The sequence below is a fragment of the Cherax quadricarinatus genome, chromosome 5, assembly GCF_038502225.1.
Source record: "Cherax quadricarinatus isolate ZL_2023a chromosome 5, ASM3850222v1, whole genome shotgun sequence".
In the NCBI taxonomy this organism is placed as follows: Eukaryota; Metazoa; Arthropoda; class Malacostraca; order Decapoda; family Parastacidae; genus Cherax; species Cherax quadricarinatus.
The window spans coordinates 6,126,311-6,141,383 of NC_091296.1; the positions used below are offsets into that span (position 1 = coordinate 6,126,311).

Genomic DNA, 15,073 nt, shown 5'->3' on the forward strand with positions numbered 1-15,073 from the left:
GGTTTGGTTTATATACAGTGGCTTATTACCTGGTAATGGAATGTTTTTAAACCAAAAAAACTGTGAGAGTTTTCTCAGAATCTGTGAGAATTTGGGTAGGCTATATTAGACTTTTATTTATGAGAGCATCAATATTATAACAAAAATATCGACACGGAGAAATGTTAACAGTGGAGCCCCACAAGTCATCAGTACTGAGACCAATAATGTTTTTAGGAGAAAGTGAGATCTTATGAAGAATATAATTTGTGGTGTAATAACGAAAACATTAAACAGCGAGCCTAATCCGATTATTATTATTATTAAAGATTAGCCGGTATTCTCCCGGCCCGGGCCTTTTCCAAGTGGTGGCCCGGCCTTGGCTCCCTCTTTAGGGAGTGTCTGAGACCTAAGTCTCCCATGGGAGGAGGCACAAGTACCTCCTCATCTTTGGGACCAACTGTCCCCAGGCCTAGCCACAAGCTAGGCCTCTCTGGTCTGCCATCCCCGCCCCAAGGGGGCAAATGGGAATGACAGTCTTATGAGCTAAAGGCTCGGGCTCAGGCACCTACCCTACCCTAGAAGGGTTAGGCATGGTATTGATCTGCCTAATCCGAGAATAATAATAAACGATAAATTTTAAGAGATCGCCTAAATGCAGTTAGTAAGGACTTCATATAGTATAAATGCTAAATTTCTGAATAGTCTTCAGGTATATGAGCGGTGATGTTCAGTAACTAAGAACAATTTATAACAGCTGCGAAATCAAATCTAAAATATGCAGCTTTAGTATGGTCACCCCTATAAAATATGTAGATAAACCAGAAATATTTAGGAGGGGTCCTCTTCTAGGCTCAGGTGTGATAAGATAAGATAAGATTTCGTTCGGATTTTTAACCCCGGAGGGTTAGCCACCCAGGATAACCCAAGAAAGTCAGTGCGTCATCGAGGACTGTCTAACTTATTTCCATTGGGGTCCTTAATCTTGTCCCCCAGGATGCGACCCACACCAGTCGACTAACACCCAGGTACCTATTTGCTGCTAGGTGAACAGGACAACAGGTGTAAGGAACGTGTCGAAATGTTTCCACCCGCCGGGAATCGAACCCGGGCCCTCCGTGTGTGAAGCGGGAGCTTTAGCCACCAGGCCACCGCCAGGCCACCGGGGGGTCCCATGGCCTCTGAGACTTCCTATAGAGCTTTATCTACCTGGAGTTCATTATCTTTGTAACTAGTTCAGCTATCAAAACTCTGTAGCTCTGTAATCTTTTAATTATCGTCCACAGGATGGGTATGGGGTGCATAATGATATTAAACTAAGACAACAAAGGCAGGGATTATAAACTTTTTTCACAAATAGATGTTACATAATGCAGGAGTCTATCTGCTGATTCCTAACTTGGTTAACATAATAACGATCTCAGCTTACAGATGAACTGATAAGTCAAAACATACCACAATTGCTGTTTTCGCAGATATAAGTAATGCATGTACTTACAAAATGGTGCTGTTAAGTGCAATTTTGAGTGTTTGTCTGCTGTCATATTGACAATACTTACTGCCTAAAATGCTAATGAGGAATTAATGATAATGAAACGAACCTAATCTAACCAAAATAACAAAAAAACGTATGTTGAGAAATTAGCTTAAAAGGTTATGTAAAATTAAATGATTCACTGATTATTCTACAGGTACTTACATTACTTATTGCCGGAAAAAAACACCAATTATGTCATTTTTTCGACTTATCTGTTTCTCAGTGAATTAAGATACACTGAAGAACACCTTTATGTAACAGTTTCAGTGTTACACATCAAGGTTTTAACAGATCAAAACATTGTCAATGTTGAAATCTCTTACTTACCAAAGTAATTAACAATCTGAAGGTTACTACCATACAATTTGCAGTTTATGGTATTTCCTTGAGAAATCTTCCCCAACAAGGTACCATAAACCGTACATTGTCTTATTAACATACGTGTGGGTATATAACATCAATTATTCACAAACAGAAGGACGGGCTGCAGGAAAGTAATTAAAGAAGAGATAGCAAATACCACAACTACTGAAATGTTTAAGAAAACATTAATAAACTAATCAAACAAGAACGCAATAAACATTACTGCTCCTTTAGCTACACACAGGAAGTTACACCTAGACCGCCTCACATATAACTGAAGTTGAGGCGAAGGGACCGTCACAGTTTGTGAAGGCGATGTACTCATCTGTCTGTGTTGGAATGAATGACTTGACTGTCATCCTCACACAGCTGAAACTTGGGGTGTTGGTCGCACTTGCTGAACCAGAACTCCACTTCAGTATTGGGTTACTCCCCACACCTGGATAGCAGAAATGAGAAAAGTACAATTACAGATAAGTATAATGTTGGTCAGGAAACAGGACGTGTGTTTCTTGACGCGGGTCTTAGTTATATAATGACCCACAGCTGGAGCTTTTGGTCATTGGCTGAGGCCTTCCGCTGGCTTGCCCCTCCACCTCGTTAAAAATCATGGTTAGGATTATAACCGTTTTTTTTAATATAGGCCAGTGGCCCGTGGCCTCGTGGCTAAAGCTTTCGCTCCATACGGTGAGGGTCCAGGTTCGATTCCCGGCGAGGGTTGAAACATTATGCGTGTTTCCTTACACCTGTTGCCTATGTTCACCCATCAGTAAAATGGGTACCTGGGTGTTAGTCGACTGGTGTGGGTTGCATCCTGGGGACAAAGTTGACCAAATCTACGGGAAATACTCTTCCTAACAAGCGGCTTTCTATATAGTAGTATGTCATTGATGTCAGCTATGGTCTGTATACCTTGTACATGTACTTGTACAACCTGTGCAGGTGACCCAATAACCTGTGCAGGTGACCCAATAACCTGTGCAGGTGACCTCATAACCTGTGCAGGTGACCTCATAACCTGTGCAGGTGACCCAATAACCTGTGCAGGTGACCTCATAACCTGTGCAAGTGACCCAATAACCTGTGCAGGTGACCTCATAACCTGTGCAGGTGACCCAATAACCTGTGCAGGTGACCCAATAACCTGTGCAGGTGACCTCATAACCTGTGCAGGTGACCCAATAATTGTGCAGGTGACCTCATAACCTGTGCAGGTGACCTAATAACCTGTGCAGGTGACTCAATAACCTGTGCAGGTGACCCAATAACCTGTGCAGGTGACCTCATAACCTGTGCAGGTGACCCAATAACCTGTGCAGGTGACCCAATAACCTGTGCAGGTGACCTCATAACCTCTGCAGGTGACCCAATAACCTGTGCAGGTGACCTCATAACCTGTGCAGGTGACCCAATAACCTGTGCAGGTGACCTCATAACCTGTGCAGGTGACCCAATAACCTGTGCAGGTGACCCAATAACCTGTGCAGGTTATTACTACTATTAAAATTATTATGATTACTACTATTAAAATAATTATGATTATTATTAGTTATATTTTATTTAAAAGGTTGTATACATATAACAGATACTGGTCATTTAAAAAGGTGTGATTCGGCAAGCCAGCGGTCATCATATGACTAAGACCCGCGGAAGGAAACACTTAGTCTCGTTTCCTGACAAACTCAGTACCTATCTACCTACATAATGGCACCGAATATAAAATACACACAAGACATACACGGACACAGAGAACTCAGCACCAAACACGCACCCAAAAATACACTCCAACAAAAACGCTAACGCGAGAGAAAATATTTGTCCTAGTTTATGATCGTTGTTAGGTAAGACATATGCAACAGTTAGGTATCTTTATTTCGAAACGTTTCGCCTACACAGTAGGCTTCTTCAGTCGAGTACAGAAAAGTTGATAGAAGCAGAAGATACTTGAAGACGATGTAATCAGTCCATCACCCTTAAAGTTTTGAGGTGGTCAGTCCCTCAGTCTGGAGAAGAGCATTGTTCCATAGTCTGAAACTAGTTTATGATCGTTATAAATTTAAAGCCCTACAGAAAGATTTTTCTCAAATGATTGTATCTAAATTAACTCCAGTTATTAGAAATGTAATTTGTCACCCAGACAGCCCAATGACAACGTAAAACCTTCCTCTTAAGTAAAATACACAGAGTCTGAATAAGCTGACAAGATTTAATCAAGTTATAGCGGAAACCTTGCAAGAAGGATAAAAATATAACTATTATAGGTATTCCCTCTCAGTATCCGCATTTTGCATTAGTTAGATGAATGAATTGCTATTTAATGAGATCATTATGATGTAAATGATCAATATTTCTAGTAGTAATGATATACTATACGATTTTTATATTCCCACATATTGCACTTTATAGATGATTAATGTAGCTACAGGATAAGATTGTAATATATAAAACTACTGATGTGTGTACATATTGGCAGTGAGGGTCTGACAAAGACCAACTGTGACATTTGTAATGTTTCTTGTACAACCCCACACACACACACACACACACACACACACACACACACACACACACACACACACACACACACACACACACACATCGACAAGGTGGACAGAGACAGGATGTTCCAGAGATGGGACACAGCAACAAGAGGTCACAATTGGAAGTTGAAGACTCAGATGAGTCACAGGGATGTTAGGAAGTATTTCTTCAGTCATAGAGTTGTCAGGAAGTGGAATAGTCTGAAAAGTGAGGTAGCGGAGGCAGGTACCATACATAGCTTTAAAAAGAGGTATGATAAAGCTCATGGAGAAGGGAGTGGACCTAGTGGCGACCAGTGAAGAGGCGGGGCCAGGAGCTATGAATCGACCCCTGCAACCACAATTAGGGGAGTACAATTAGGTGAGTACACACAACAGCCGAGTAACCTCTGCAGCCTTCAGGAATCTCAAAGTGCTATTTCGGACCATTTATACATGTCAAACCCATCATGGAGCATGCAGCACCAGTATAGAACCCGCACCTGAAAAGGCGTATAAGGAAAGAACGGCGAGAGAGTCCAGAGCCATGCAACGAGGCTTGGTCCAGTGCCATGGGGTCTGAGTTACAAGAAGCTAATGGAATTGATTCTATCAAATGGAAAACAGAAGAACCAGGGAAGACATAACACCATGCAAAAAGCTCAGATGAATTGATAGAGCAGAGAGAAACAGACTGAAAGGCCAGAAAGAAGTACATGGAGGACACAGCTGGAAGTTAAAGACAAAGATGGACCATAAGGATGTCAGTTAATATTTCTTTAATTCCAGAGTGGTCGGGAAGTGGGATGAGCTCAGTGAAGCGGTGGTGTAGCAAGACACCATACATAGTTTTAAGATTAGGCAAGACAACCCGGTGGCCCGGTGGTCTGGTGGCTAAAACTCCCGCTCCACACACGGAGGGCCCGGGTTCGATTCCCGGCGGGTGGAAATTCCGACACGTTTCCTTACACCTATTGTCCTGTTCACCTAGCAGCAAATAGGTACCTGGGTGTTAGTCGACTGGTGTGGGTCGCATCCTGGGGGACAAGATTAAGGACCCCAATGGAAATAAGTTAGACAGTCCTCGATGACGCACTGACTTTCTTGGGTTATCCTGGGCGGCTAACCCTCCGGGGTTAAAAATCCGAACGAAATCTTATCTTATCTAACCCTGGCTAGGAGGGAGTGAATCTGGGCAGGGCTGGATTAAGGCACGGGCTTTAGGGGCTGCATCTCAGGGGCATCCGCCAGCTGGAGGACCTCCTGAGATGTTGTCAACAACTTACAATCTACTGATCTAGAGGAATTTGTTTCAAATAAATTCCGCGGCGCAAATGTTTGAATTTTAATTGTGGTTAACATTGTACAAATAAATCTAATATTTCTTTAAATTTCTTTCCTTAAGAAAATATCACCGGGGCCCCTCGCAGTACCTGTAGCCCCGGGGCCCCACACAGTACCTGTAGCCCCGGGGCCCCTCACAGTACCTGTAGCCCCGGGGCCCCTCACAGTACCTGTAGCCCCGGGGCCCTTCGCAGTACCTGTAGCTCGGGGGCCCCTCACAGTACCTGTAGCCCCGGGGCCCCTCACAGTACCTGTAGCTCCGGGGCCCCTCACAGTACCTGTAGCCCCGGGGCCCCTCACAGTACTTGTAGCTCCGGGGCCCCTCACAGTACCTGTAGCCCCGGGGCCCCTCACAGTACCTGTAGCTCCGGGGCCCCTCACAGTACCTGTAGCCCCGGGGCCCCTCACAGTACCTGTAGCCCCGGGGACCCTCGCAGTACCTGTAGCCCCGGGGCCCCTCACAGTACCTGTAGCCCCGGGGCCCCTCGCAGTACCTGTAGCCCCGGGGCCCCTCACAGTACCTGTAGCCCCGGGGCCCCTCACAGTACCTGTAGCCCCGGGGCCCCTCACAGTACCTGTAGCCCCGGGGCCCCTCGCAGTACCTGTAGCCCCGGGGCCCCTCACAGTACCTGTAGCCCCGGGGCCCCTCACAGTACCTGTAGCCCCGGGGCCCCTCACAGTACCTGTAGCAACGGGGCCCCTCACAGTACCTGTAGCAACGGGGCCCCTCACAGTACCTGTAGCCCCGGGGCCCCTCACAGTACCTGTAGCAACGGGGCCCCTCACAGTACCTGTAGCCCCGGGGCCCCTCACAGTACCTGTAGCCCAGGGGCCCCTCGCAGTACCTGTAGCCCCGGGGCCCTTCACAGTACCTGTAGCCCCGGGGCCCCACACAGTACCTGTAGCCCCGGGGCCCCACACAGTACCTGTAGCCCCGGGGCCCTTCGCAGTACCTGTAGCCCCGAGGCCCCTCACAGTACCTGTAGCCCCGGGGCCCCTCACAGTACCTGTAGCCCCGGGGCCTTCACAGTACCTGTAGCCCCAGGGCCCCTCACAGTACCTGTAGCCCCAGGGCCCCTCACAGTACCTGTAGCCCCGGGGCCCCTCACAGTACCTGTAGCCCCGGGGTCCTTCACAGTACCTGTAGCCCCAGGGCCCCTCACAGTACCTGTAGCCCCGGGGCCCTTCACAGTACATGTAGCCCCGAGGCCCCTCACAGTACCTGTAGCCCCGGGGCCCTTCACAGTACCTGTAGCCCCGGGGCCCCTCTCAGTACCTGTAGCCCCGAGGCCCTTCACAGTACCTGTAGCCCCGGGGCCCCTCACAGTACCTGTAGCCCCGGGGCCCCTCACAGTACCTGTAGCCCCGGGGTCCCTCACAGTACCTGTAGCCCCGGGGCCCCTCACAGTACCTGTAGCCCCGGGGCCCCACACAGTACCTGTAGCCCCGGGGCCCCTCACAGTACCTGTAGCCCTGGGGCCCCTCACAGTACCTGTAGCCCCGGGGCTCCTCACAGTACCTGTAGCCCCGGGGCCCCACACAGTACCTGTAGCCCCGGGGCCCTACACAGTACCTGTAGCCCCGGGGCCCCACACAGTACCTGTAGCCCCGGGGCCCCTCACAGTACCTGTAGCCCCGGGGCCCCTCACAGTACCTGTAGCCCCGGGGCCCCTCACAGTACCTGTAGCCCCGGGGCCCCTCACAGTACCTGTAGCCCCGGGGCCCCTCACAGTACCTGTAGCCCCGGGGCCCCACACAGTACCTGTAGTCCCGGGGCCCCACACAGTACCTGTAGCCCCGGGGCCCCTCACAGTACCTGTAGCCCCGGGGCCCCACACAGTACCTGTAGCCCCGGGGCCCCTCACAGTACCTGTAGCCCCGGGGCCCCTCACAGTACCTGTAGCCCCGGGGCCCCTCACAGTACCTGTAGCCCCGGGGCCCCTCACAGTACCTGTAGCCCCGGGGCCCCTCACAGTACCTGTAGCCCCGGGGCCCCTCACAGTACCTGTAGCCCCGGGGCCCCACACAGTACCTGTAGCCCCGGGGCCCCTCACAGTACCTGTAGCCCCGGGGCCCCTCACAGTACCTGTAGCCCCGGGGCCCCTCACAGTACCTGTAGCCCCGGGGCCCCTCACAGTACCTGTAGCCCCGGGGCCCCTCACAGTACCTGTAGCCCCGGGGCCCCTCACAGTACCTGTAGCCCCGGGGCCCCACACAGTACCTGTAGCCCCGGGGCCCCACACAGTACCTGTAGCCCCGGGGCCCCGCACAGTACCTGTAGCCCCGGGGCCCCTCACAACACCTGTAGCCCCGGGGCCCCACACAGTACCTGTAGCCCCGGGGCCCCACACAGTACCTGTAGCCCCGGGGCCCCTCACAGTACCTGTAGCCCCGGGGCCCCTCACAGTACCTGTAGCCCCGGGGCCCCTCACAGTACCTGTAGCCCCGGGGCCCCTCACAGTACCTGTAGCCCTGGGGCCCCTCACAGTACCTGTAGCCCCGGGGCCCCTCACAGTACCTGTAGCCCCGGGGCCCCTCACAGTACCTGTAGCCCCGGGGCCCCTCACAGTACCTGTAGCCCCGGGGCCCCACACAGTACCTGTAGCCCCGGGGCCCCTCACAGTACCTGTAGCCCCGGGGCCCCTCACAGTCCTGTAGCACCGGGGCCCCTCACATTACCTGTAGCCCCGGGGCCCCTCACAGTACCTGTAGCCCCGGGGCCCCTCACAGTACCTGTAGCCCCGGGGCCCCTCACAGTACCTGTAGCCCCGGGGCCCCACACAGTACCTGTAGCCCCTGGGCCCCACACAGTACCTGTAGCCCCGGGGCCCCGCACAGTACCTGTAGCCCCGGGGCCCCTCACAACACCTGTAGCCCCGGGGCCCCACACAGTACCTGTAGCCCCGGGGCCCCACACAATACCTGTAGCCCCGGGGCCCCTCACAGTACCTGTAGCCCCGGGGCCCCTCACAGTACCTGTAGCCCCGGGGCCCCTCACAGTACCTGTAGCCCCGGGGCCCCTCACAGTACCTGTAGCCCTGGGGCCCCTCACAGTACCTGTAGCCCCGGGGCCCCTCACAGTACCTGTAGCCCCGGGGCCCCTCACAGTACCTGTAGCCCCGGGGCCCCTCACAGTACCTGTAGCCCCGGGGCCCCACACAGTACCTGTAGCCCCGGGGCCCCTCACAGTACCTGTAGCCCCGGGGCCCCTCACAGTCCTGTAGCACCGGGGCCCCTCACAGTACCTGTAGCCCCGGGGCCCCACACAGTACCTGTAGCCCCGGGGCCCCTCACAGGACCTGTAGCCCCGGGGCCCCTCACAGTACCTGTAGCCCTGGGGCCCCTCACAGTACCTGTAGCCCCGGGGCCCCTCACAGTACCTGTAGCCCCGGGGCCCCTCACAGTACCTGTAGCCCCGGGGCCCCTCACAGTACCTGTAGCCCCGGGGCCCCACACAGTACCTGTAGCCCCGGGGCCCCTCACAGTACCTGTAGCCCCGGGGCCCCTCACAGTCCTGTAGCACCGGGGCCCCTCACAGTACCTGTAGCCCCGGGGCCCCTCACAGTACCTGTAGCCCCGGGGCCCCACACAGTACCTGTAGCCCCGGGGCCCCTCACAGTACCTGTAGCCCCGGGGCCCCACACAGTACCTGTAGCCCCGGAGCCCTTCACAGTACCTGTAGCCCCGGGGCCCCACACAGTACCTGTAGCCCCGGGGCCCCTCACAGTACCTGTAGTCCCGGGGCCCCACACAGTACCTGTAGCCCCGGGGCCCCTCACAGTACCTGTAGCCCTGGGGCCCCTCACAGTACCTGTAGCCCCGGGGCCCCTCACATTGTGTATACATAGTGTATAGTGTATACTACAGTGGCTCCCTAGTATATAGATGATAAAGGCTAAAGTGTCATTTGAAAACAGGTGAATTTGTAAATGAAGTGATAAGCCTATAGAGGCAGGTGCCAGAAGTCGCCAGAAACTTACCACAGGTCAGCTGTTTTTAATAATCTTCCTGGCCTGCTAGTGTACTCGCATATAATCTTCCTGGCCTGCTAGTGTACTCGCATATAATCTTCCTGGCCTGATAGTGTACTCGCATATAATCTAGTGATACCAGTGAATAGCAGAATAGTGTTGTAGTAGCAACTAACCAGTATTATAATGGTACTTAGTGGAGTGGAGTGACTTTCATTAGTTTCTTTTTTCTTGAAATACCAGACGTTACTGTGATTTTCATATAACCTGTAGTTACCAGCGGTCGCAATATACACAACGAGAAGCAATTATTACTACAGAAAAAGTGTCCTTCCTCCAAAATTTCCACCAGTCAACTATAGTGATAATATAGGATTTATTGTAGTGGAGACGAAAAAAAACTAGAAAAGCTAGATACAGCGATTGATAAACAAGGGTTGAGGCTCGACCGTTCGTCACTGTAGGAGCTGCCAGAAATCACTGGTTCTTCAACACGCAAGTTATACTTTTGTATCAATCAAATCACATATTACTCGGGTAGATAATTTCAAGTAGATCCTTCATGTGTTAGCCCAAATCACCGACCAGTATGTTTTAAATAAGCGACCCACTGATCAGATCAGCCTGGTTCCGAACCCTTGACTGGTCCGAACCCTTGACTGGTTTCAAACGGATTCGTTAGACAATAAAGCAGAGTATAAACGGATGGGGTTGTAGGCGCCCTTATCAAACACAAACAATAAATATAAATCAGGAACGTACACGGTAAGCTGTCCAATATACAAGTACAGTTAGAAATAGAAATACAAATAGCTAGAGCTTCATTTAAGGAGGTTATTAGTAGAATATTCAAGAGGCTGCTAGTTGAATTACAGTAAATCAACCATTCAAATCATTATGAAGCTCTGTGTAGTCTGCAGTAAATCAAACAAACTGGCTTCCACATGGATAAATTGTCATTTTTGTGGAAATTGGTGTCATGCCCCTTGTGCAGATATCCAAGAACTAGCTACAAGCAGTATTAAAACAGGGAAGTGTTTTTGGGTATGCCCAAATGAGATAAATCTGTGGACTAAAATCCCAAGGATATTAAAAGAGGATAACATCAAAGCTGCTTTCATAGACAACCTGGAAGCTTTCTACAACAGATGGGAACATAAAAAGTCTGGGCTGAATGGTACTGCCCTTGATACTGGCCATGTAGTCAGAAACTGTAAGGCTGGAGGTGATGTCCTGGTAGTCAGTAAATGTGGGGCTGATAGTGCTGTCCTGGGAGACAGTAATGGTGAAACCGGAGGTGCTGTCCTGGGAGACAGTAATGGTGAAGCTGGAGATTTTGTCCAGGTAGTCGGGAATTATACGCAGGAAGGAATATATATAAATGACCTCATAGGGGACAGGAGCCACAGTGGGGAAACAAGTGTAGTCAAAGATAAGATAAAACCAATATTGCAAACTAGAAATACCACAGGAAATAGCAAACAAGAGGACTTCACTAGCAATAGTGAGGATATATTACCAAAAACAACTGGTGGGAGCTCCATTGTTGGTGCTAGGGAGGATAGGAATAAGACAGAGAAACATGCACCAACAGGGAATACAGTCACAGAAACCCAAGGCAAACGGAAACCAAGCCTGTGCACATACTATGCACTTGGTATCTGCAGACATGGGAAATCTGGAAAAACAGACGGGACGTGCAACTATGACCACCCTAGAAAATGCCATGCCCATATGACAACAGGAAAATGCAAACTCCCTTCCTGTAAGCTTTTTCACCCTGAAATGTGTACCTCTTCAGTACAGGAAAGACTGTGCTATAACTTAAATTGCCAGGCACACCATCTAAAGGGGACAAAAAGATACAAAACATCCAGGCCATGGGAAAACCTGGGTAGCCACAGCCACTCAAGAGGGAGAGGTTTTTTAGTGCCAGGAAGAAAAAAAAAAAATGGCAGGAAATGGCAGAAATCGTACACCAAATCCAGTCATTCCTGGAATGGAACCACAGTCGATGGCCTCCACTCCAAACCAACAGATACAGATACTAATGCCGGAAAAAAAATCCCCCCCAGTACCAACAATACCACCAGTCCGATGACATTCTTCTTTGCAAATATACAGGGTCTAAAGCCAGCAACAACAACAAAATACCTTTCATCCGTGGACTGCTTGCAGAGGCAAAGGCATTGTTCGCGGCTTTTACTGAGGCCCACATAGGACAACGAAATACGGATCCCAGGTTACAACCTATACAGATGTGACAGAGTGAACAGGCAAAAGGGGGGGGGGGTTGGCCTGTACATTGCAGAGTCACTTGTTTGCACAGAACTGCTTAATGCCTCAAATGATGTAGTGGAAGCTTTAGCAGTAAAGGTCGAGAACCAAAACCTAGTCATTGTGGTAGTCTACAAGCCTCCGGATGCAACATCCCAGCAATTCCAGGAACAGCTGTTAAAAATTGACCAATGTCTGGAAAATCTTCCAGCTCCTGCACCCAACATCTTGCTCCTGGGGGATTTCAACTTAAGGCACCTAAAGTGGAGGAATATAGCAAATAATATTGTTGCAGTAATAACACCAGGAGGCAGCTCTGATGAAAACTCACACTCACACGAGCTTTTAAATCTCTGCACAAAATTCAATTTAAACCAGCAAATAATAGAGCCTACTAGACTGGAGAATACATTAGACCTCATCTTCACTAACAATGATGATCTGATATGAAATGTCACCATATCAAAAACAATATACTCAGATCACAACATAATTGAGGTTCAGACATGTATGCGTGGAGCCCCAGACCGACATAATGAGACTAGTCACGAGGGAGCATTCACCAAATTCAACTTCAATAACAAAACCATAAGGGGGACCAAGTAAACCAAATCCTAACCGATATAAGCTGGGAAGATATACTAAGCAACACAGACCCCAACTTATGCCTAGAACAGATTAACTTGGTGGCACTCGATGTATGCACAAGGCTTATTCCTCTAAGAAAAAGGAGGAGTAGATGTAAAATAGAAAGAGACAGGCGCTCCCTTTACAGGCGACAGAAAAAAAGAACAGAGCGGCTAAAAGAGGTCAATATATCTGAAATGCGTAGGGAGACACTGGTCAGAGAAATAGCAAGCATCGAACTCAAGCTAAAGGAATCTTATAGGAGTCAGGAATCGCGGGAAGAACTAAAAGCCATAAATGAAATCGAAAGAAACCCAAAGTATTTCTTCTCCTATGCCAAATCAAAGTCGAGAACAACGTCCAGTATTGGGCTCCTACTTAAACAAGATGGGTCCTACACAGATGACAGCAAGGAAATGAGTGAGCTACTCAAGTCCCAATATGACTCAGTTTTTAGCAAGCCGCTAACCAGACTGAGAGTCGAAGATCAAAATGAATTTTTTATGAGAGAGCCACAAAATTTGGTTAACACAAGCCTATCCGATGTTATCCTGACGCCAAATGACTTCGAACAGGCGATAAATGACATGCCCATGCACTCTGCCCCAGGGCCAGACTTATGGAACTCCGTGTTCATCAAGAACTGCAAGAAGCCCCTATCACGAGCCTTTTCCATTCTATGGAGAGGGAGCATGGACACGGGGGTCGTCCCACAGTTACTAAAATCAACAGACATAGCCCCACTCCACAAAGGGGGCAGTAAAGCAACAGCAAAGTACTACAGACCGATAGCACTAACATCCCATATCATATCCTAAGAAGCAAGATCACCACCCATCTAGAAACCCATCAGTTACACAACCCAGGGCAACATGGGTTTAGAACAGGTCGCTCCTGTCTGTCTCAACTACTGGATCACTACGACAAGGTCCTAAATGCACTAGAAGACAAAAAGAATGCAGATGTAATATATACAGACTTTGCAAAAGCCTTCGACAAGTGTGACCATGGCGTAATAGCGCACAAAATGCGTGCTAAAGGAATAACAGGAAAAGTCGGTCGATGGATCTATAATTTCCTCACTAACAGAACACAGAGAGTAGTCGTCAACAGAGTAAAGTCCGAGGCAGCTACGGTGAAAAGCTCTGTTCCACAAGGCACAGTACTCGCTCCCATCTTGTTCCTCATCCTCATATCCGACATAGACAAGGATGTCAGCCACAGCACCGTGTCTTCCTTTGCAGATGACACCCGAATCTGCATGACAGTGTCTTCCATTGCAGACACTGCAAGGCTCCAGGCGGACATCAACCAAATCTTTCAGTGGGCTGCAGAAAACAATATGAAGTTCAACGATGAGAAATTTCAATTACTCAGATATGGTAAACACGAGGAAATTAAATCTTCATCAGAGTACAAAACAAATTCTGGCCACAAAATAGAGCGAAACACCAACGTCAAAGACCTGGGAGTGATCATGTCGGAGGATCTCACCTTCAAGGACCATAACATTGCATCAATCACATCTGCTAGAAAAATGACAGGATGGATAATGAGAACCTTCAAAACTAGGGATGCCAAGCCCATGATGACACTCTTCAGGTCACTTGTTCTATCTAGGCTGGAATATTGCTGCACACTAACAGCACCTTTCAAGGCAGGTGAAATTGCTGACCTAGAAAATGTACAGAGAACCTTCACGGCACGCATAACGGAGATAAAACACCTCAATTACTGGGAGTGCTTGAGGTTCCTAAACCTGTATTCCCTGGAATGTAGGCGGGAGAGATACATGATTATATACACCTGGAAAATCCTAGAGGGACTAGTACCGAACTTGCACACGAAAATCACTCACTACGAAAGCAAAAGACTTGGCAGACGATGCAACATCCCCCCAATGAAAAGCAGGGGTGTCACTAGCACGTTAAGAGACCATACAATAAGTGTCAGGGGCCCGAGACTGTTCAACTGCCTCCCAGCATACATAAGGGGGATTACCAACAGACCCCTGGCAGTCTTCAAGCTGGCACTGGACAAGCACCTAAAGTCGGTTCCTGACCAGCCGGGCTGTGGCTCGTACGTTGGTTTGCGTGCAGCCAGCAGCAACAGTCTGGTTGATCAGGCTCTGATCCACCAGGAGGCCTGGTCACAGACCGGGCCGCGGGGGCGTTGACCCCCGGAACTCTCTCCAGGTAAACTCCAGGTACCTGTAGCCGTGGGGTCCCTCACAGTACTTGCAGCCCTGGGGCCCCTCACAGTACCTGTAGCCCTGGGGGCCCCTCACAGTACCTGTAGCCCTGGGGCCCCTCACAGTACCTGTAGCTCCGGGGCCCCTCACAGTACCTGTAGCCCTGGAGTCCCTCACAGTACCTGTAGCCCCGGGGCCCCTCACAGTACCTGTAGTCCCCGGCCCCTCACAGTACCTGTAGCCCTGGGGCACCTCACAGTACCTG

The 15,073-nt window shown here is 49.9% G+C and overlaps 1 protein-coding gene across 1 annotated transcript in view; it reads right to left on the minus strand.

The window, feature by feature from the left end:
* Positions 1 to 542: 542 nt before the first annotated feature.
* Positions 543 to 15,073, minus strand: part of LOC128684625 (uncharacterized) — a 30,583-nt gene continuing 16,052 nt past the window's right edge. Inside the window, exon 6 of the mRNA XM_070104689.1 lies at positions 543 to 2,318. Within this exon, the coding sequence (XP_069960790.1) occupies positions 2,134 to 2,318 (185 nt within the window). The 3' untranslated portion in view covers positions 543 to 2,133. The remainder of the gene's footprint in view (positions 2,319 to 15,073) is intronic.